The 22,412-nt window shown below is 44.1% G+C and overlaps 1 protein-coding gene across 1 annotated transcript in view; it reads left to right on the plus strand.

Annotated features, from left to right (window-relative positions):
• Positions 1–7,979: 7,979 nt before the first annotated feature.
• Positions 7,980–22,412, plus strand: part of PIP4K2A (phosphatidylinositol-5-phosphate 4-kinase type 2 alpha) — a 167,011-nt gene continuing 152,578 nt past the window's right edge. Inside the window, exon 1 of the mRNA XM_004425300.3 lies at positions 7,980–8,331. Coding sequence (XP_004425357.1) covers positions 8,188–8,331 — 144 coding nt within the window. The 5' untranslated portion in view covers positions 7,980–8,187. The remainder of the gene's footprint in view (positions 8,332–22,412) is intronic.

Here is a 22,412-nt window from a genome sequence, read left to right on the forward strand (position 1 = left end):
GGATCCCAACTGGCGGCAAACCCTGGGCCTCTGAAGCCAAATGCGTGAACTTAACCGCTATGCCATGGGGCTGGCCCCTAAACTTTCTTTTTTTAACTCAAGCAGCATCATTTCAGGATCGCCTTCTCTGGGTCTGACCACCCACCTTTCCTTCTTTCCTCCACTCCCACAGGCTAATCGAGTTGTCTTTTTCCATGCACCCCTATAGCCTTGCTAGAGCCTGTATACCACACAGTATGGAAAATATTTGGCTCCTGGGTTTATCTTCTCCACTAAACTATGGTTCCACAAGGGCAAGGAATGTGTATTATTCATCTTTGTGCCTAGAACCTTCTAGGACCTCAACACGTATGTAATGAATGCATGAGGGAAAAAATGATAATAAATCTATCTCTGACTTAGGATTAGTCCCCGAGTTCTATTTTATCAAATTTTAAAACCCCACTATTATGACCTACTAATATAAAAGCTAAAACAGAAAAAGCCCAAATTAATAAAGAGCAAGATTCTTTATTGAAAGTTTTCTGCCAACTCTCTAGGGAAGAACCACGTCATATTTACGATGAAAGCACAAACAAAGGGCATGAATATTATGAGTGATTAACAGTCTCCTATCTTTAAAATTCAGGCCTAGAATTTCATGTAACAACTGTTTCATCTATACCTTCCTTTTAGTGCAACATTTGAATGTTAGCTGGTACTAAAAATATATAAGGGATTTAAAAGGTACTCTTCTGGGTCTAAGCAACTGCCAAAGCCCCACTCCACCCCTTTCAAGTTTGAGAGACTTGTTAAAGTGACCAAGGCATGTCTGGGAGGCCAGGATGGACATCAGATTATTAAGACTGGAAGTAACCAGTACTTTACACACTAGGTCCCCAAACCCAAAACTGTGGAACACTCGGGCATAGAATTCTGAGGTCTTTGAATAGAAGACAGAGAAAACTCAGTGGATGTGCAGACTTCTATATAACTCTCTGGGGTAAAATCGGGGTGCTAAAATGGAGGCTCCCCAGGTTTGGGAGAAGGGGTGTGTGGGACACAGATGTGTCTAAGGGAGGTCTCACGGCGCACCTCCCGACTGATTGCTGCGGTGCTGCTTCTGCTTACGCAGGACGCCGAAACAGCTGATTTCAGGAACTGAGAGCAGTGAGGGGGAAGTGGGAACAGCCAGAGTAGGAATGGGAATCTCTCCAGAACCCCTTGTTCCTCTTTCCCACTTCAATTCTTCCCCCTGGGTTGAAGGACTGGACCTGCACGGGGTTCACCAACTCAGACACTCGGTCTCTCGCCAACGCTCAAGGCTATGGTTCCTACCTTCCATTGGGTTCTCCGGGGCGGCGAAGACCGTGGGAACCATCCCATCTCTGACTGTTGGATACAGCAGCACGAAGACTGCTGTGTGCATTTTCCTTATGCTGATCTTAAGTTACATTTCTTTGGATGTGTTTCAAACATACACATCAACTATTTCTCTAGGTTTTCTTTAGTGTAGCATCCGTATAGCTTATACTATATTTTAGAATTAAAAATAACTCCATTAAAGTGGACTTTAGGTGAGATTTCTCTTTAGCTGCTTTCTCATTAAGAGCAACAGGTGCTTAAACCAGGTGCCCCTTGATTGAAGGAATGTTAAAATCACAAACGAAGGAGCGACTGAGATGGTCCACTGTGCACCCCTTTGGCAGTGAGGCCAAGTTTGCACTTTCTCTGCCCCCATCCACATTAAAACATGACTGCCTTTTGTAGATGAATTTTATTGTCAAGACTTTAGTCCAAACCACTATCATCTCTTACGTGGATTCCAGTAATAGTTCACTCGTCTTTCTATTTTGGCGTTTACGTTCCTTCAATCTATTCTCCACACAGGAGCCACTATCTTCTTATAAACAAATCTTCAGCTTCCCAAGTGCTCCTGTTGCACTTGGAATAAAATTCAAATCCTTGCCAGGGGCTCAATGACCTGACTTCTGCCTGCCTTGCCAAGGCAGGCTTCCTTTGGGTTCTAGAACAGTTCTCACGCCAATGACCCCTCTGTCCCATCACTCTTCACCTCATTCTCGATGGTGACTGCCTCTCATCTTTCAGGCTTATATATATCTCCCTTGGAGAGATTTTCCCTGACAGTTTGCTTATTTTCTATTACTGCACTGGGTGTATTACCTTCAGAACCCACAATCTGTAATTATAGGATTAGCTGTTTATTTGCTTTTGCTCTGTATCCTCTCAGACTGTACTCTAGGAAGGAAGAAATCATATGCAGTACCTAGCATGTTATCTGGCACATAGTAGGTGCAATTAATAAATGTTGGTTGCATGAATGCATTTTTCCGAAGTGCCAATGAAAAAATAAATAACTGAGGGAAATACCAACTGCCTTGATAGTCAGACTTAACTCGTGCCACAGCCGTAAGGGATTGGGGCAAATTCACAGGCACCTTACAGGGCTTCCTCTCTCCCTAGCAGGGTCCCCACCAGCCTCCACACAGCTGGGGTCCCTTTACTTGCTGCTTCTGGATATCACAGACTTTTCCCTTAGCCGGGGCAAAAGGCTCAGGCTAAAATCTTCTGATTCCTCTGGTCTTTTTATTCAGCGTTGGCTTCTGAAGGTCACACCAATTTGTATGGTATTGTTGATCAACAAAGAATAGAATCTCCCTTCGTCCCTTAAGTGCTGGGCATTCTTATTTTTGGAGGCTTCACCCCCTCATCATATCAAACATAGTAAAATGAGTTCATATCTCACATTTACTACAATACACTTGCTGTAAAATATATTAGAAAAGGTTTTTATAATTTTACTCTTGGAATTTTTGGCTATGACTAACATTTAATTTTGGATTGGCTCTTTATCATCTTTTTTATCAATCATTATGTATACTTGTAAAATAAGAAAGGCTAATTCACAAAATGCTTGTAAATATAATGCATTTTTGATAATTTAATAAACTTGATAGTATTGTGTTATAGATAGTTAATAAAATGTTTATTATTAATATTAATTTCGCAGCATTTTTTTGGAGTCAGTTTTTTTCTCTGATCTCAAGGTTTTTCTAAAAAAAAAAATTAAAAAGTCATAAGCCCTAAGCATTGGGAATATGATGCCTAATAGATAAAACAACACTACTTCTATTTTCCTCATATTCATAGACTTCCTTTCTCTTAAGGATTCTTTGCGGTCTCAGGCGACCTTCCTCTCCCCCTACATATAGGAAAATAGTCTGTTCCAGTACAGACTTAGTTCAAAAATAACTATAATATACAGCAAGGAGTAACTTAAAAGGCTATTCTCTTATAGGAATTGGGCTACTATGTTAAATGCCATTATTCTGTTATTTATTTAACCAGAAAAGATTGTTGCATTTTTAAAAATTATTATTAAAGTAATATATATGCATTTTAGAAAATTTGGAAAATGCAGAAATATATTTTTTAAATTATCCATAATCCAAACTGCACTCCTTATATATCACTGTTACCAGTATGACATATTTTATTTTAGTCTTTTACACATATACATACACATACACATTTTATAATATTAAAACCATACCTATATACAATTTTGTATCCTGTTTTTTCACTTATATTAATATCATGATATTTTATGTCATTACATTTTCTGTGAAAGTATCATTTTTGCTGGTTGTGTTAAAGTCTGCCATATGGATCTACTGTCATTAATTGCTCTCCGATGTTGGAAGTTACTATTTCCATTATAAAAGTATACATAATAAAGATATAATGCCATTGGAGATTGACTCCTGTCCTCCACACAGCCTCCTGTCTTCTAAGGGGGCTGTTCAAGTTCTCATCCTCTGCTTGGGGAGTGGAGAGGAAGTGGGGGCAGGATGGTAGTGTTACCCTATGTGTTGGCTCCTTACATCCAGTCTTCTCCCAGTCCAATCTCCCCAAGTCAGGCCAACAAAACAGCTGCCAACTAAGTGGTAAATTCCTGGAATTGCTGCCACTGTCCTGGAAGTCCTAGCCAGCTGCAGAAGCCAGGAGATTCACCATCAATATTTCAGTTCGGTGGACAACCTCTACCAGCTGGTGCCAAACCACAGCCATCCCAGGAGGGATTTGGACAGCACAGCTAGACCCTCAGAACTCCCAGATGGCAAGCTGTACCGCATTATGTCAATACCTTCCCTCCCAAAAGTAACTCACATGTCATAACTGAATTCTTGGATCCCATTTATTGCATTTTGGCTGGGTTTGACTGTATATGCACTTTAATAATGGTCTTCCAAAATCATAGCATTTTGAATGGCAAAGCTCTGGATGACACTACAGAAGATAGAATGGAATTGTCCCAAATCTTGCTCTGATCTCCTGACAGAGCAATGAAAAGCATAAAAGCTTCCAAATAGCACTAAGGAAGTTACTGAATTCCTCTTCTCAACGAAGAATTCTTCTTGGAATCATTCAATTGAGGAAGCTATTTTTTTATGAAAATGGTAATAAAATAAAAAATCAGAGCATCCACTCTATTTCAACCTCCATTTCTGGTATCATATACTTTAGTCAACATTATACTTTTACCATGCTCTTCTAGAATAGTAAATACAGTTGGTTACAGTAAAAGAAAGTGAGAAGCAACAGGAATAACAAACAGAAACAAGTCAGTAGTGGGAGGCTTTCAAGCTTCCCATTTCCTTCTGTCTTCTTAGGGAACTTGGCTGCTGGAGCATTTCTTGCAGCTGTGATGGCCTTGGAACCTGGATCAACAGCCCAACAGGCCAAATGCAAAGGGGTAGGAGCAGCATTCTCCTTGACTGACAAGACCACATGCCCATCCTGAGATGGAACTTCCTTGCTCTTCTTTCTCTAGCCATGCCTCTGGTTAAGATCATTGTTGAATGCTGGCAGTTGGGCTGCTTCAATCCTTGACAACACGAGCAGCCTGAATAAGGTACTGAACCAAGGATATACGCATTGTTTCCTTATCACACAAACTCCAGATGAAAACAGTGATCAAATTGCTACATTGCTAAACCCACACAGTATCTAATCCTCAAATTTAAATACTACCTCTAATCTAACCTAATTTCCCGGTAAACTATATCCGAATGGAGACTTGCACAAACATTTCCTGGGTGTGGAATCTTTACGTGTAACTTTGTTGTGAGAGGTGAAAATTTCCTTTTCATTTATTCACCAAAACTTTGCCATAAGTGCTATGGAAAGGGAGTATATTAGGTTCATTGGGAGGATACAGAGTGAGTGCCACATGGACTCTGCCTTCAAAGAGTTTTTTGTCTCCCAACAAGGCAGGAAATCATTTAAATTTCTCTTGATCTCAGTTGTCTAATGCATATAATTTGAGAAGTGGATTAGGTACTTTCTGAGGTCATTTCTGTGACTCTCAAACTCCTGTATCACACACTCCCTCTGCAGAGTACAAAGTTAATGTGAGAGGTCATTGGCAAAGTCATTTAATGACCTATTTATGAATGGCATTATATGAAATGCCTTTCAAAGCAACTTAACTCACCAAAAATCCTATCCCTTTACAGTACTGTATTATATACTTGAAAGTTGCTAAGAACGTAAATCTTAAATGTTCTCATCAACACCTACACATACACACAAATGGTAATTATGTGTGATGGAGGTGTTAACTAACCTTATTGTGGTAATCATTTCACAATATTACATGTATCAAATCATCAAATTGTACACCTTAAGCTTACCGAATGTTACATGTCAATTATATCGTAACACAGCTGGAAAAAAAATTCTGTCCTTTAAAAGCTGCAAGTCTCCTTACTATCTGACAATATCACATGGATTTTCATCTCCATGCCTATGCCCCTGTCTGCCCCCAACAGAGATGACACCTCGTGCTCCCCATCGTAGCTTACCACCCTCCTACTTAAAACCTCACTTGACAGTGCCCACGGGTATCCATCTCCCCTTCCTGTAGGCTCATTCAACACTGTCATCCCTAAATTCAGTTTTTCAGCATTTACAGCTAGCCTATTGTCTTGCATTATTAATATACAGTTAAGTACAATAGAGCTGTTATGAAACAAAAGTACTACGGAAGCACTGAAGTGAGTGGATTAATTTCAACTAGGAGGATTGTGAGAGCACCGGAGAAGAGATAATATTTGAGCACAATTGTTTTCAAGGGCAGGGCCTGGTAAAGGGGTTTATGTGGAGTGGTGCTGAGAGGCAATAATCAATGATGATGCTAAGCTTTCAATCCTGGGTCAACAAAAGTTTGTTAAACAAATGAACTTCTAGCTAGGGTAATTGAGTGATATGAATGCCTTTTCTAACATAATAGAAAAATGAAGCAACACGTGGGATGGAGAAAGATGCTGAACTTTGTTTTAGACACCTTTTTAGGTGCCTGTGGACAATTGATGTAGAGATGTTCAACCAGGCATTTCTCCAGGGTCCAGGGAGAATTTATGAGTTATCTGCAAATACTTACCTTTTATCTTGTATGTGTATAGTGCTGTATGATTACAAAGGGCTTTTCATAGCCATTGTCCACTGTTGATTTTGATTCTAACAAACACCCTATAAAGTAGTAGGGCAGAATTATACTACCAGGCCCAGAGTAGTCCCTAAAGTGACATCTGTGTCTGATTATCCCTATTGTTAACACAATAGGGATAACACAAAGAACCTGATGCTCAGAGAGAGAACTGATTCGCTGAATAAGTGGGAGAACTGCGCTACCACACGTCTTCTTACCACAAATTTAGGTGTGTTTTTTTAACCACTAAGAGTGGTGATGGTTGATGCTGGGGGAGCAGACATCATTTTGTACAGCAGTATGAAACAAGAGGGAAAGAACTCCAAGAGGACTTTGGGGCAACCCCGACGTGTAAAGAACCGTGAGAGAAAGAGGAGGAGCAAATGAAGGCGACCACATGACCTGTACTCCCCATCTCCATGAGACTCACGCTCCTCAAGGGACAAGGGTCTGTCATCCTTTGTCTCCCTGACAGAACCAAGCAGATTACCAAACACACAGTAGGTATCCACACAATAGGTATTTGAGTGGAGTAATAATGACAATAGAGAACATGCTTGCCCAGTGCCCTGAGTCAGGGTAAGTCCTAGAACAGCATCATGATTACCGAGGAAGATATAGAGTTGGCAGGTTTTTAGACATACTTGGAATGGTAGCTGACTCAGCTGGGTCAGGTAGTCCCAGTATTAAGAAGGGCTAATTCAGGGATGTAAGGAACACCGTAGATGAAGGTGCAACTTCGGGCATGATCGGCCTGGCCAAACCAAGGGCTCCCGATGAGGAATGTAAAGTCTTGCCCAGGGAGGGTTTTGGTGGTGGTAGAAATGACAGCCCAGGGTATTAGGCGGGAGTCTCCCTTCTGCATCACTCCGAGAGTGTGGGAAGGCCCAAGTCCAGGGTCCTAAAGGCCCGATGGTTAAAGGCACAAAGGGATTAAGAAATTCATTCCCGCCCCACTTCGGGAGGCGGCCAACGATGCGCCCTGCTCCTTTCCCTCGGTGCGAGGGAAGCCCTGGTCTCCATGTAGTATTTCAGGTCTCACTAGCTCTCCTGACTTTTGGCACGGTGAGTGGTCGTTCCCTGAGCCTCCTTCACTCGCCTGACCACCGCCCTCCTCCGACCTCCCCACTCTCCCCATCCTTCCTTCCTGGGGAGCAGGAGGGGATGCCCTGCAGGCGTCCTCCTGCTCCCCGCGCCGCACGCGCCCCCCGCGGCCTCCTCAGCGGGCCGGGAGCGGCGGCCCGGAGCTCGCCAGCGCACAGACAGGGGGCGGCCGGGCCCCGCGGAGCCCGAGCGGGAGCCGGAGCGCGAAGGCGCAGCTTAACGGTCCCGCGGCCGCGCCCCGCGCCCCGCCTGGCGGCGCCGCAGCTGCTGCCCGCCCGCCCCCTGCGTCATGACGCCGGCGCCCAACGCGGAAGCCGCTCGCGGCGCGCCTGGTCCAGCCGCGGGCTGAGCACCGAGCCGCGGCGGGCGCGGGATCCGGGCCGGGCGCGAGCCGAGCGCAGCCTCCGTCCCCAGCCGGGCCGAGCGGGCAAAGCGGGCCGAGCGGGGCCGAGCGCGCCGGCGGTCGGAGCGGGGCACGGCGCGCCGGGGCCGCCGCCGGGGGGATGCGGCTGCCTCCCCGGGCCGGCGTGTAGAGAGGGCGGGTCCCCGGCCTCGGGAGCGCGGCGGTGGAGGGGACAGAGGCGGCGGCCATGGCGACCCCCAGCAACCTGGGGTCCTCCGTCCTAGCGAGCAAGACCAAGACCAAGAAGAAGCACTTCGTAGCGCAGAAAGTGAAGCTCTTTCGGGCCAGCGATCCGCTGCTCAGCGTCCTGATGTGGGGGGTAAACCACTCGGTAAGGGCTCGGGCTGCGGCGCGCAGTCCCTTTCCTCCTCCTCCTCCTCTTCCTCCTCGCTCCCCTCCTCCTCCTGCTGCAGCTGCTGCGGGGCGGGGAGCCCCAGCGGGGCCCCGGCCCTCCGGCTGCTCTCCCTCCGGGGCTGCCCGCCCGCCGCGGCGCCTCGGTGCCCCCAGCCCCGCGGCGCGCGCCCGCCCCTCCGGGCCACCTGGGCGCCACTTGGACCCCCTTTGGACGTAGGGCCGGGTGCAGGGCGAGGGGTTCCGTCTGCGTTTGAACCCGGCGGCCAGTGCCGCCCCGCGGCCGTCCGCCCGCGGGTCTGTCCCCGCACCCCCGGAACTGGGAAGTTTGTGCGGGGCCCGGCTGCGCCTGGGCTGTCAGCCCCGGCGGGGGCTGCTGGGATCAGTGTCCTGGCGATCGCTCCCTTCTGCTGGCGGCGGTGGGGCGGCCGGGTCCTCCGCGCAGGTGTACCTGTCCCAGGCTAGGAGCGTCCGGAGCCTCCCCGCGGGCGAACAGGGATGAAAATAGTGGAGATCCGGGAGATTGGAGCAGCGGCTTTAGTGCTTAGGTCCTTTTTTTCCTTTAAAGGCGGTATCATTGGATACAAGGAATCTTTTTGGCAGAGAAAAAGCCAGTGTAAATATGGCACTGGTGTTTTAGCATCTTCCTCTGCTCTCGCCCGCATCGCCCTGCCGCTGTGCCGGCTGAGGAGCTGCTTGGCGGGGAGTCTTCCTCCCCACTCCTCCTCCCCCACCTTGGGGAGCCAGGCCGAAGTCACCGACTGCGGAAGGGCGGCCCGGGGGATGACAGCGGGAGGGAGTCTTGGCAGGCGCGGATAGAAGGTGGTCTTGGTTTGACTGCACCCGTTTGGGGAGTTTGTTTAAAAGGCTGGAGGAGAGCGCTTGGAAAGGTTAGCTTAACACCCAGCCGGAGGTGATGGAAGGTGCGCCGCTGCGGGCTATGCGGACTGCGGTTTGAGGGTCTGAAAAAGCCTCCTGCTGATCTTCCAGCGAGAAACTCCTGCAGTTTTAATCTCCTTAGAATCAGGAAACATGATCGGAGCTGTTGGCTGAGCCGTGAAAGTTTAAATGAGCCTGTGAATTTTGGCCATGACCTTACTCACTGCAGTCACTTGGCATCTGAGGAAAAGTGTAAGCTTGGTTTCCCTACTTTTGATTTCAATGGATGTCTGTGTGTTCCTTTCAGCATAATAGAAATGACAGAAAACCATGTTGGTGTTTTAAAGAACAGTTTCAATTTAATGAAGGTGTTTAAAATGGCTCAAAAGCATTGTATTTTGTATTTTTCTTCTGCCAGCTGAGCTGGGGAAAAAGGTGAAACAGTACCAGGATTGATTGTGTTTGCATGGAGTGACTGTTTTTAAGAAGGTTGAGAAATGATTATGTCTATCAGCCTAACGCCTGATTTCTTGAAGTTCATTTTAACTTCCTGACAACTTCTTTAGCAATTAGGAATGTAAGCTTTTACAACAGCATATATTAATGCACCAAAACTCTCCTGTTTTATTATAGTAAATAAAATGAAATTTTTCCTACGTAATAAATAAGTCTACAATTTAGAGTTATGTCTAATTCTGTAAAGCTTTTTTTATTATTTCTCTTGTTAGTTTCCTTTTTAAAAAAATTTATGTTGTTAGTTCTGTATTTATGGGTGCTTTTATCTCCTTTGGAGTTGTGTTTTGGTCAGGAGTATGTTTGTATCTGAGTTTAATCTAGTAAAGTAGTGTCAACAATATGCTGCTGAAAAAGAGTCTGAGAATTAGTCTGAATTCCAGTTTACTTTGGAAAATCTTCTAATTGTGCATGTTTTACTGTAACCACTTGTGTTGCTACCTTATATTTATGAATTGCTACATTTGTTTAGACTTTCTTGCTAGTTGGAAATATTTTGCAACTACTTAAGGCTTATAAAATAATGTATGATTTGTAGACAGTGAATTTCATGTTATTTTCTTTTGCCTACAAGAAAAGTTAGCAATTCTAAGTATCGTCATAAAAGGAGTCAAGTTTCCATAGTATGTAATGTAACAATGTTATTCATTCAGCAAATTATATTGGGCACATAGGGTCAGCCACTGTGCAAAAGATTGCTTAAAATGCCCCTCATATTTTTGTCCAAATATCTTTATTTTGAGGGCTCTAAGTTGACATAAGAAAGGTCTGTTTCACAGCCTTGTTTTTCAAAATGTCAATTTTCTTTCTTATTTTTGAAAAAAAGAAAGGACATATATATAAAGATGAAATCTAAGCACTTAGTGCCATGTATTTCTGGTTGATTTCATTTTAGGTGACAAAGACTGACATTAGATAAATGTTTTTATATGACCTTGTGTGCACCAAAGTTTATAGTATGAGAATAAATATGTCAGCATTGTTAAGAAGGACCAAGCATAGTGTTGTATATGAATGGGGATATTTGACAAAGCATAGCAGAGAAGGAACAGATCATTCACATCAGTTTTTCCCTACATTTCTAATGTGATCAGAATTAATGGGAAAAGATTTGTCATGAATATATAGCAATTTCATGCTTTTAAAATTCATTTGGGTTTGTCTTAAGGACAATTAGAGATAACCATACATGGGGCGGCCCCGTGGCTTGGCGGTTAAGTGCGTGCGCTGCGCTGCTGGCAGCCCGGGTTCCGATCCCGGGCGCGCACCGAAGCACCGCTTCTCCGGCCATGCTGAGGCCGTGTCCCACATACAGCAACTAGAAGGCTGTGCAACTATGACATACAACTATCTACTGGGGCTTTGGGGGAAAAAATAAATAAATAAAATTAAAAAAAAAAAGAAATAACCATACATTTGGAACACTAAGGGGAACGGCATATTTATCTCATCATGTAGGCATCTTATAAGGTGATTGGGAATCTTCTACGTATTATGGTAAAAAGCTCATTGGATCTGTATTCCAGTTCTTTCTCTAATTCTGTTGACCTTGGGCATGTTAACTAGTTTTTGTATCAATGTTTGCATCTGTGAAATAAGGGGATTGGACTGGATGATTTCCAAGTTTTTTTTTTAACTTCAAGATTCAACTATTTTTATAATCCACTAGGTTCGTAGCATTATATTAGGAGCCGTAGACTAGGAATACTAGTAGTATATAACAAAAGTTGCATTACTATTATAACCTTGCAAATGCAGCAGCATTCAGGGAATTTTCACACCCATGACCAGAGGGAAGGAAATGTGATTTTAAGGGATGTGTGAACTAAGAGTTGGGTGGGTTGATTGTAGTTGGACTGCATTGTAGTCTATTAAGTCAAAGTCTATTTGATTAAAATGTAAAAATTGCAATTAAGGTGGAAATTTTCAAGTCCATCGTGGTGGTAATTTTCAACAACAAGAATCAGCCTGACTTTGTGTGGTTCATTTGATATGTTGCTGCTTTCTAACTTAAAATACCCATCAGTGGATGGATCATTGCCAATTTTTATTTTAAGTATTTTAAGCAGAGAATCTAATTGAATACATAAAGGGAAAGATGACTTAAGAAGGCAATTTTGTCTTGTTACATTTGGAATTAAACTAAAAACGATCAGGCAGCTAGCTTCTTAAAGTTGTATTTTAATGGTGTGTGGAGCATGTGGAACGATAGGAGCCAAGTCTTGTTTTAAATAGATATTCTCAAAGATTTTTATGCAGAGTGAAATGTGAGCCTTTTAGATATTAATATTTAAAAACCTATTTAAATATCTAGAGGAAGACATTATCTGTATAGAAAAATTTTAAAGAACATAAAACTTGTTTAAAGTAAGTATAGTGTTTAGAAGTAGCCAGTATTAGTGTTAAAATCTTTGGATCGCAAGCCGTAGAAACACAAATGAGCTTCGGCAAAAATTTAAAATAGTGGGAGGGTTTTGGAGGTCTGTCACTGTGGAAGGAAGAATGAATCAAACCGGGAGAAGAACAGGAATAGGGCTGGGCTTCCAGAACAATTGGGATCAGGTGCTTGGGTGCTGTCGGGATTTTTCTGTCTGTCTTGGCTTTCTTCTTGTTCATAGCTGATTGGTTTCCTGCACAGGGCAGGGAACTGATGGTTCCTGAATTTCACATTTTGTCATTTCTGCCCCCTAAAAGGGACTTTCTGTCTTCGATTCAGTTGTAAAAATCCCATGGAGGGATTCCAGTTGCTCTGGCTTCAATCAGTTGGGGCCTCCCTTTGGACTAAGCAGTTATGGAACAATGGCAGCTCCTACCTGTTGGAGTTGGGGGAAGAACAGTCCCCAAAAGAAGGGAGGGGGCCCAGCCAGGCTGTATCGGGCAGGTATCTGTCCTAGGAATAGAGCCGGGTTGCTTATCTCGGTGTCCACCAGCTGTGTTTTGGCGAATATGCGGTTTTCTGGGTAGAGACCCCATAGCTTTTGTTACATTCTCAGCAAAGTCAGGGACTTGAAATAGGTAAATAATATATTGGGGAAATAGTGATGTCTTTTAGGTTTGTGGATTTATATTTGGGCCCTGAAAAAGATAAGGAAACTAGGTTTAAAAATGAAATGAATGACTATGAAATATTGACTGAATGGAATATAATGAGGCAGTTAAAATAATACTTAGCTAGACATTGAACGGAACCCAACTAATCGTTAATTCAAGAACTATTCTCGCACTACTTTTTTTCTTCCGTTTACTTTTTAGTGGAAAGAAGATTGCCAAGCAGATGTACACAAAGTTTATTATTAGACAAGTCATGGTATACCCCCTAACATTTGGGATTATCCTGAGAACAGAATACTTTTTCTTCTCCATTTCTCCTTAGATACCTTAGAGTGCAGTTGAGTATTCAGAATGATGCCCAGGGGAGAGCAATGATTTCTCTTTCTACGGCATGATTGTCTGCTATTCGAAAGATTTTCAGCCAGAATTGTAATAAACAAAATCTACCTTAGTTGATTAGAAAACGCAGTCAACCAGAGTAATTAATTCTGCCAACACACCCTTTGAAATACAAATTTTGGAATTTAAGGAAATTTGTGCAGTTTGGCCAAATGGTGTGTGGTCAGAAGATTAGGTGCAAATCCTGCGTCTATTGTTTATGGGCTCTTTGAGCTGATGACTTATCCACTTGAACCTCAATTTACACATTCTTAAAAAGCAGATGATTACCTCACAGGATTATTTGGAGGGTTAAGTAAGATAATGTATTTACAGCCTAGCACTGTAATTAACACATAATAAGGATTCTGTAATTGATACCTAAAAATGATCAAATTCAGATGCAGTTAGCTAGGAGCATATTCATAAGCACAATACAAGTGCTTCTCAAAATTTAATGTGTACATGAATCACTTGGGGACATTTAAAAAATGCCGATTCTGACTCAGCAGGTCTGGGGTGAATCCTGAGATTCTGCAGGTGTCATGCCTTTAGGTGATGTTGACGCTGCTGGTCCATGGGCTACACTTTGAGTAGCAAAACAGTAGAAGGAATATCATTAAAAATAAGGAGAAATGTTCAGGATTTGTCCCCTGACTGCATAGGATGAATTCTTGGAAGGATGGTGACCGGTGATAGAGTTAGAAAAGTTAGGAGAAGGAACTGCGCGTTAAAAAGGATAAAATTTTTTTGATTTAAGAAATATTGAGAGCCAGCCCTGCTGGCATAGTGGTTAAAGTTTGGTGCTCTGACCGCTTTGCTGGCCCGGATTTGTTCCCCGGGTGTGGAACCACACCACCTGTCAGTCAGTTGCCATGCTGTGGCAGCGGCTCACATAGAAGAACTAGAAGGACTTACAACTAGGATATACAACCATGCACTGGAGCTTCGGTGGGGGGTAGGGGGTGGTTGGCAATAGATGTTAGCTCAGGGCGAATCTATCTCCTCAAAAAAAAGAAGAAATGTTGACTTGCAGGTGATGGCAATGGATACTCTAGCGACAGTGCCCACTTGTGGGATGTTGGAAGGTGGGATTAGAGCTCAGAAGCAAGGTTAGGGCTGGGCTGGAGAATTGAGCATTGTCCACGCAGGATTGGCAGGAAGCCATGAGGGTAAAATAGGTCTCTGAGGGAGAAGTTGGAACCTTGGGGACACTTACTTGCCTTTGAGGGAAGGACAGAGAAAGAAGAAACAAGAAGCAAGAGAAAACTCAGCAAGAAGGCCAGTAGAATTAGGTGCTCCAGAGATCATGACGTTTGTGGATGTACTTTTTGAGAGTGGTTGATTCGTGTGTGTGCGCGCTCTTAGAGATTTAAGGAGCGAATGAGTGGAAGTAGAGGCAGCTTCTCTTTTTAGGTTAGAAGTAGAAGGAAGGTGAAAGATGCCATTTCATTTAGGAAATACCTGGGTATTTTCCTTGACTCCATCTCTTCCTTCCCATTCTCACCTCTGCCAATCCTAACTAGATTTATTGCCCTTTCTTGAGCTGTTAAAAAATACCTCCCACCTTATTTCCCTGTATCTTCTTTTATTCACGTTTCCTTTTTTGTCATGGACCTCTATGACAAAGTGAAGGCTGTGGACTGCTTAGCATAATGCTTTTGAAGGAATAAATGCAAATACATAAGATACATCCTGCTAAGTTCACAGATCCCCTGAATTCTATCCATGAACCAGTTGGGGGTTTGTGGAACCTAGTTAAGAACCCTTGCAAGAGTAAATGTGGCATGGTATAGGGTGGGAAATGTGGGAGAGCACCCAGTAGCCAGGGAGAGTAGTACATAGGACCGTGCATAGGTGGAATTAATTACCTGCTGAGATCACAGTAGCCAGTCCTAGGGGTCTAGTGGTTAAGATTTGGGCTCTTACCTCCATGGCCCGGGTTCGTTTCTGGTCGGGGAACCACACCACCCGTCTGTCAGTGTCATACTGGGACGGCTGCGTGTCGCTGTGATGCTGAAGGCTCTGCCACCAGTATTTCAGATACCAGCAGGGTCACCCATGGTGGACAGGTTTCAGCAGAGCTGACAGACTAAGAAGAAGGATCTGGCCACCCACTTTTGAAAAAATTGGCCACGGAAACCGAATAGCCCCGGAACATTGTGTGATAGAGCACCGGAAGCTGAGAGGATGGCCCGAGACGGGGCAGAGCTGCCTGGGCCATGCCTGGGAGTTCCTCATTTCTTTCCTTCTTGCCTTCCCTTAGTCTTATAAGCTATACTTTGACAGAGTATTAATATGGAGAAAAAACTATTTTTCCTTTACAGAAAGAAAATCATTGCTTATATTCAAAGCATGTAGGATATATATAATTTATTCATAAAAAGTGTTATAGGGAGTTTTAAAACAGTAACCTACCTAAAAATAAGCCTTTACATTCAAAGTCTTTATCGTTTTTCACCTGTCCACAGTGGGTAAGAGCTCCGGCTTTGGCGCTGCACTGGTTGGTTGGCTGTGTGGCCTGGAGTGAGTGGTTTAGCTTCTCTTTCTCAGTTCCTTCTCTATAAAAGGAGATAATAATAGTACCTATTACAGAGGTTTGTGTGCATTCAATAAATTGGTACTTGTAAGATGCCTAAAGAATTGCTGGCACGTGGTAAGTTCTTCATAAATGTTAGCTGTCATTTATTATCTTTAAACAAGTATTTTAAATGATAAAACTTGAAAAATTATTAGAGCGCATGTTAAATTAGTTGTTACATTATCCTGGTTCATAGATATAAAGTCACCATTGCACTTGGCATCCTTGTGCATCTTTGAGTTACAAATTAACCATTTTAGAATTATCTTTGTGCCCTTGCTTTAATTTCTGTATCTATTTTGTCATAATGTTCTCTCTTGTATCTCTAATGCTTCCACTAGTGGTCAGGTTGCTTGAGGTGTCAAAAATTTAATTCAGATTCGTTACTTGCAAGGCATGTCAGCTATTGATTTGATATTTTACCTTTTTTAAAAAAAAAAAATGTAAGAGACACTGTGCAAGGTGCTTGGGATGCAAAATGAGTATATTGTGGACCCTGCCCTCAAATTGCTTATAAGTGCAGGGGAAACAGATGTATGCGTACACATATATGTAAATAACTAAAGTATCAGGACTGGTGGGCATGGAGCGTATTAAATAGGGTGGTCAGAGTATAAACCTTATAAAGAAGACATTTGAGTAGGGGGATGAAGGAGATGAAGGGGTTGGACATGAGGATATGTGGAGGAAGCACATTTTAGGCAGAAGGAACAGCTCGTGCAAAGGCCCTGAGGCTAGTGCTGGCTTGGCATGTTTAGGAAACTGCAAGGAAGCCTGTGTGGCTGGAGCAGAATGAGAAAGGGGGAAAGTGGTGGGAGATGGGGGCAGGGATGGGCTCATGATTACTTCTGCCCAGGACTCTTGGAGAAGAGTTGAAGAGGTGCTGACATTGAGAGGGCCTTGAAGATGCAGTAGAATCTCCCAGCTGGAGAAGGCGAGGAAAGGCATATATGGCAAGGGGACAACACTGGGAAAAGAAAGCAGACTGAGTGGAGAATGGTGAGTGGTCTGGTATGGCTGTGGCCTAGAGCCTTGCCACTCACTCCAAGTGTGATCCGCAGAACAGTGGCATCAGCCATCACCCAGGAGCCTGTTAGAAATGCAGAATTGTGGGCCTCTCTGCACGCCTTCTGGAGCAGAATGCGCATATTAATGGTGGACAGGTGATTTGTATGCACATTCCACTTTGAGAAGCACTGGCGAGGGTAAATCTTTGGTTTCAAACCCAGGGCTCCCTCAGCTTCATCCAGAGCAGCTTTTGTCCTTGTCTTGTTTTTTCTTTTTAACTGGGGGAACTGAATGCATACTGTCTATATACAAGGGAAAATATGTACAGAGGAAAAAAGGTTGTGCTACCAAGAAGATTGAAACCACAGAGGTAAATGATGGAGAATTTTAGGAGGTGGTGGAAAAGGTAGTTTGAGGCCAGATTTTAAAGGGCCGAGCAGCTGATGTTTGCCAGCGAAAAACTTAGTAGCAGTTCTGACAAGGGCCACTTTAAAATTTACCGTAATTCTCATGTGATGCTCAACCCTGAAACTTTACTATTCCCTACGTTCTCTGCTCTTTGAAACTATTGCTCACATTTCCCTCTCCTTAAACTTCCCTCTTGTGTTTTGTCCCTTTGCCTTCCCCCAGCTGACAACCTTTAATGCTTTAGAAGACACTGAACTAAGAGAAGCCATCAACTTCCATTCTTCCCACCACCCAGTCCGCTAACTTTTGGACAGCTGAATCCATTAGCCTGCAAACATGCCAGGGGCTGCATTGTCAAGTTCAGTAGCTGCTAGTCACACATGGCTATGTAAATTTCATTTAATTAGAATTAAATCTTAAGAGTCAGTGTGTCACATCAAGTGCTCAGCAGCCACGTGTGGGTAGTGGCTACTGAATCGGACAGGGTGGCTGCGGACTATTGCCATGACTCCAGCACTTTCTATTGGACTGCTCGCTGTTCTGCGACCTCCCATCTTGAAAACAAAATAAACAGCCATCACAACAAAAACTCTCCTCTGGCGTCACATCTCTCACTGCAGCGTCCACTGTTTCTCTGTTCCTTTTTAGAGCAAAAGTTGACAAGCCTTGTCTATAGGCGCTGTCTCCTGTTGTCTCTAGTTCCTGCCCCCCCCCCCACCGTCTCCTGCCACTCTCTCTGTCTCTTACTCCCACCTAGCTTTCATCCTCAGCACTCTGAGGAAGCTCGGAGCATCACCAGCGGCGGTCACGTTTTCAAATCCAGGGGTCACCTCTTTTTGTCATTTCTTGTTTTCCTTCTGCCTCACCAGCCACTCCTTGGTGCCTTATCAGGTTCCTCCTCCTTTATCCAGTCTCTAAGTGTTGGAATGCTCCAGAACTCCACGGTCTTCTGTAACTACATATATTTTATCTACATGATCTTACTTAGTCTCCTGGCTTTTGATACCACTTCATGCTGATGATTGAGAAATTGATATCTTCACCTCTGACTTCCCTGCCGGGCTCCATATTCAGTTTCTTACCAGATATCTTCGCTTGAATACTCAGATGTGTCCCAAACAGGACTCTTGATTCTTGCTCCCACCTACTGTACCGCCTCCTGTCATGCCCAGTTTCTTCCCCATCTCAGTAAATGGAGCACCATCTACCTGGGTGCTCAAGCCCGCCTCCCTCTCCCGTCACTTTCCCCCTTTCTCACTCTGCTTCAGCCAAAAGCCTAGGAACCAACCTTGGTTCCTCTCTTTTTATCACCACCACTCCCATTTTTGAGTCCTGAATCTGCATATTTCTCTTTTCCCATATAAATTCTCTTTCTCTAGAACACTGCAGTAGTCTGTGGGTCTGCCTGTATCCACCCTTGCCCTATTTGATTCCAAACTCTACAGCAGTGGCAGAATGATCTTTCTGAAATGTAAATATCTTGTCACTTCTTCAGTGAAAACTTTCCAGAGGGTTCCTGTTGCATTACGGATAAAACTCAAACTCTTTTCTCTGGCCTGCAAGCTCTTACTTGCCTAGCCCTGCTTCCGCCTTTGCCCTCATCCTTCACTATGCTCTTTGTGACTTCTTCATTCCAGCCACACTGGTCTTTTCTGTTCCTTAAACAAGCCAAGCCTAGAGCAGCGGCAGAGCTTCTGCATTTACTGTCCTCTTTGTCTGGAATATTCTTCCCTCAGGTCTTTGAATGGCTGGCCCTTGCGCTGGTTCATTTTAGTCTCTCAGCTAAAAGGGTTGGTTTCTTACATGGCCTCTCTGACCTCCTCATCTAAAGGAGCCTCTCACTCTCGTATGTCTCTCTGTTTTTTTTCTTTGTGACAGTTAACACTATCAGAAACCAAGCTGTTAACGTATTTGTTATTTATCTCCCCCGCCCAGGATGTTAAGTTCCACAGCAGCTGAGACTTATTTACTGCTGTAGCCCCACGCCTAGAATAGTGCTTGTATGCAGTAGGCGCCCAATAAATATTATTGAATGAGTGAGTGGAGCCGGGACTCTCTAAACCGTAGGCCATTAGTGCTTAACAGGTGTACCGTGAGCCCTTCCACATTAAATTTTCGTCAGTGTGTAAAATTTATTCTTGCTATGATTGAGCACAGTATTGAGAGCATTTTGCGGAGCGAGTTGTGCAATGCATGCGAGCTGGTGATAAGAGGTGTGGGGTAACCGTGAGCAGATGCCAGAGAGAGCGCGTATGTTTACAGCAGCCTGCAAGAACTTTGCCTTGTGAACAGAGCAGAGAAGGCTCAGAGAGTAAATACTATCTCATAGAACGGCAGAATGTTGAAGGCCACCAGACGAGTTGTATGAGGACCATGAATGCATTTCTAAACAATCTGAGACATTGTTATATAGAAGAGTGCACTGCAGTGTTATTTCAGATTTATTCTATGTAGTGTGGGTCTTTTAATGGCTTCAGGTATGCTTCTGAAAATTCCAGTGTTCAGAAGTGTGCCGTAAGTTAAATTTAAGATTTCTTTAAACGTCGTGAGAATAGTGATACTCCCAATCTCGCATCTCTGTGGATCTCTTTCTACTGTGTTATGTCTGCTGGTTCTCATTCATGATGCCTCATTCCCATGTTTGCTTGGTTATTTTTGGCTGTGAGCTGCTCGTTTCTCTTAGACAGTTATTTGGGGAGGATTCTTTAAGTCTTAAGGTGAAAGTGCGTCCCTCCAGAGAGGATTGTTTGCTTTGGCCAGGTGGCTGGGGGTGCTCCAGACCAAGCCCATCTTAAACTACACTCATAGCTTGGAGCTTGTTGGACCGCACAGCTCTGGTTCCCTGGGGGGTCGAATGGGTTTATTTTTGGTTCACTCTTACCTTGAGGGTATGGTCCTTTGGGTCCCTGCCTTAAGGAGAAAGGGTTTCCCATTAGACCTCCCCACCTTGGATGGGCTCTAGGCTCTGACTTCTATTCATCTCAACCCAGAGACCATCAGAGCCCTCAGAGCCCAAGTGGCTTCCATGGCTAGCTGACTGCTCTTACATCCAGCTTTCACTTAGGTTTCGGCGAGGTAAATCCCGCCTCTTCAATGCTTTGATGCCTTTAAGAAGTTGTTTAAAAAATATTTTATTGAGGATGGTTAGTTGCTTCCAGGGGCAGAGTTGATCTGAATAACCTAGTTCCACCCTAGTAACAAAAGTAGAAAATCAGCATAAAAGTTTCTTAAGAGAAAGGATGACAAGTCAGAGCCCTGGGGTGGTCGGGTGGTTTTGTGGCTGTCCCAGGGATGGATGAGTGAGGGGACTCAGTGCGACAGGAAGGGGGACTCTCAGGAAGCCACTGCTGTCCTCTTGCTAAGAGATGACCAGAGCCTGAGCAAGGGCAGTGCAGTGGAGGTGAAGAGAAAGGGCATGCCCAAGAGGTGGTTCAAAAGTAGAATCAGCTGGATTTGGTAACTACATGAGGGGATGGATGGAAGGAGTGGAGGGCGACCCCGAGGTGTTCTAGTTTGGGTACCTAAATGCTTTTCTTACCCTCCATACTCTTCATTACATTATCGTTAACTTTTGGGCTGTTAGCCAGAAAGTGTGTATTATCTGCACTTATGTTTACTAATATGTGGAAAGGATATTTCCAATTTCAAAGTTTTCACAAATGTTACATTTTATAGATAAATCCAGCATTTGATAGATAATTCAGCATTTGATGTTCATGATGGAAGTAGATTCCTGAGATGTGGTTTAATGGTCCAGCTTTAACAAGTACGTCATTTTGTGAAAAGTGTCCTTTTCATATCTAAAGTTCTAATACCAATAGCCTATAATTGGTTTGGGTTTTTTAAAGTATTTTCTCTAAGGCCTTAGAGAAAGAAGTATGAAAAAGACAATTTTGGCTTGTAAGGAATGCACAGTCTTACAGGGAAGAGAGGCATATAGTTATGTCAATAAGGAGGTAAATTGGTGAATGAACAGAAGTGCCTCATGCAAGGTTTATGTGCTCGTAAATGAGAGTCACACACTTCGCATTAGCTAAAGGGAAAAACAGAGGCCGGGTGGCAGTTACTGGGTAACTCATGCAACAGATGGGCAGGAACCTCAGCTGAGCCGCACCTGGAGCAGGATCCTGAGCTCCTTCCTCACTTGCTCTCTCATCTTTGCATCACTTGTTATGAAGCTGTTCTCTAAGAACATTGTCTTATCTCCACTGCTTTGTGCAAGTACACCCTACACAGCCCCTAAGCTTATTTGCCCCCAGATCCAGGTAATTTCTGATGGCAATTAATCATACATACTGCATCCTAATTTCAGATTTCTTAAGAGTGAGAGAAAGGAGGAGACACAAAGAGAGTTGGCGACCATCAGATCCAGCCAACTGTGGCCACAGGAGCAAAGTCTCCTGTAGTGCGGGTGCAGCTGCTGGGCGGCACCTGAGTGGAGGCACCGTGACAGTTCTCAAACCTTGAAATCCTCCTGGGTGGGCACCCTGCCCCCAGGCTGTATGCACAGATACTACGGCAACAGAGGATTAATACACTGCCCGGATAGAGTTAGTGCTACTTGAGTTGGATCCTGAGCAATGAATTGTAATTAACCTGGTGAAGAGACTGGAGAAGACAGGCTATAGGCGGAGTAAGGAGCATGTACAGAAGCATGAAGGGCATGTGGCAATTCGGGGACTGCAGAACCTTTCTGCAGGTGCTGGGATACATCCCATCTTCTATTTTTACGGTTTTATTCATTTCCATTCTTTTGCACATATTCTTATTAACATTTCTTCTGTTTGCATTAATTTCATGAGGTTTGGTCATTTAGGATTAGGATCGTATCTGCAAGTTGCTGGACACTCTAACATTCAGGGCTTAGTGTTATTTGTAATTGTAATAAACGTGCTTTGCCTTTGTTTCTTCAACCTGGACTTTGAGGCAGGTATTGCATATTAATCCCCCCAGGAATGACCTCTGTGGCATGGCATGCAACATCACCTGCCCAAAGGCGCCTGGGAGGGAGGACTGGGGGTGGTGGTGGTGCTGAAATCAGTAATGCCACCTGCACCGTGGCAGGGGCTGCAGGAGCCAGAGACGGGCTCCGTTTTTGTAACTTGCCCACACAGAGGAAGCTCATTTTCTTTCTTTCTTTTTCTTTTTGGTGAGGAAGACCGGCCCTGAGCTAACATCTGCCAATCCTCCTCTTTTTGCTGAGGAAGACTGGCCCTGGGCTAACATCCATGCCCATCTGAGGA

This window comes from Ceratotherium simum, chromosome 32 (genome assembly GCF_057802395.1).
Source record: "Ceratotherium simum simum isolate JZ-2026a chromosome 32, ASM5780239v1, whole genome shotgun sequence".
NCBI lineage: Eukaryota > Metazoa > Chordata > Mammalia > Perissodactyla > Rhinocerotidae > Ceratotherium > Ceratotherium simum.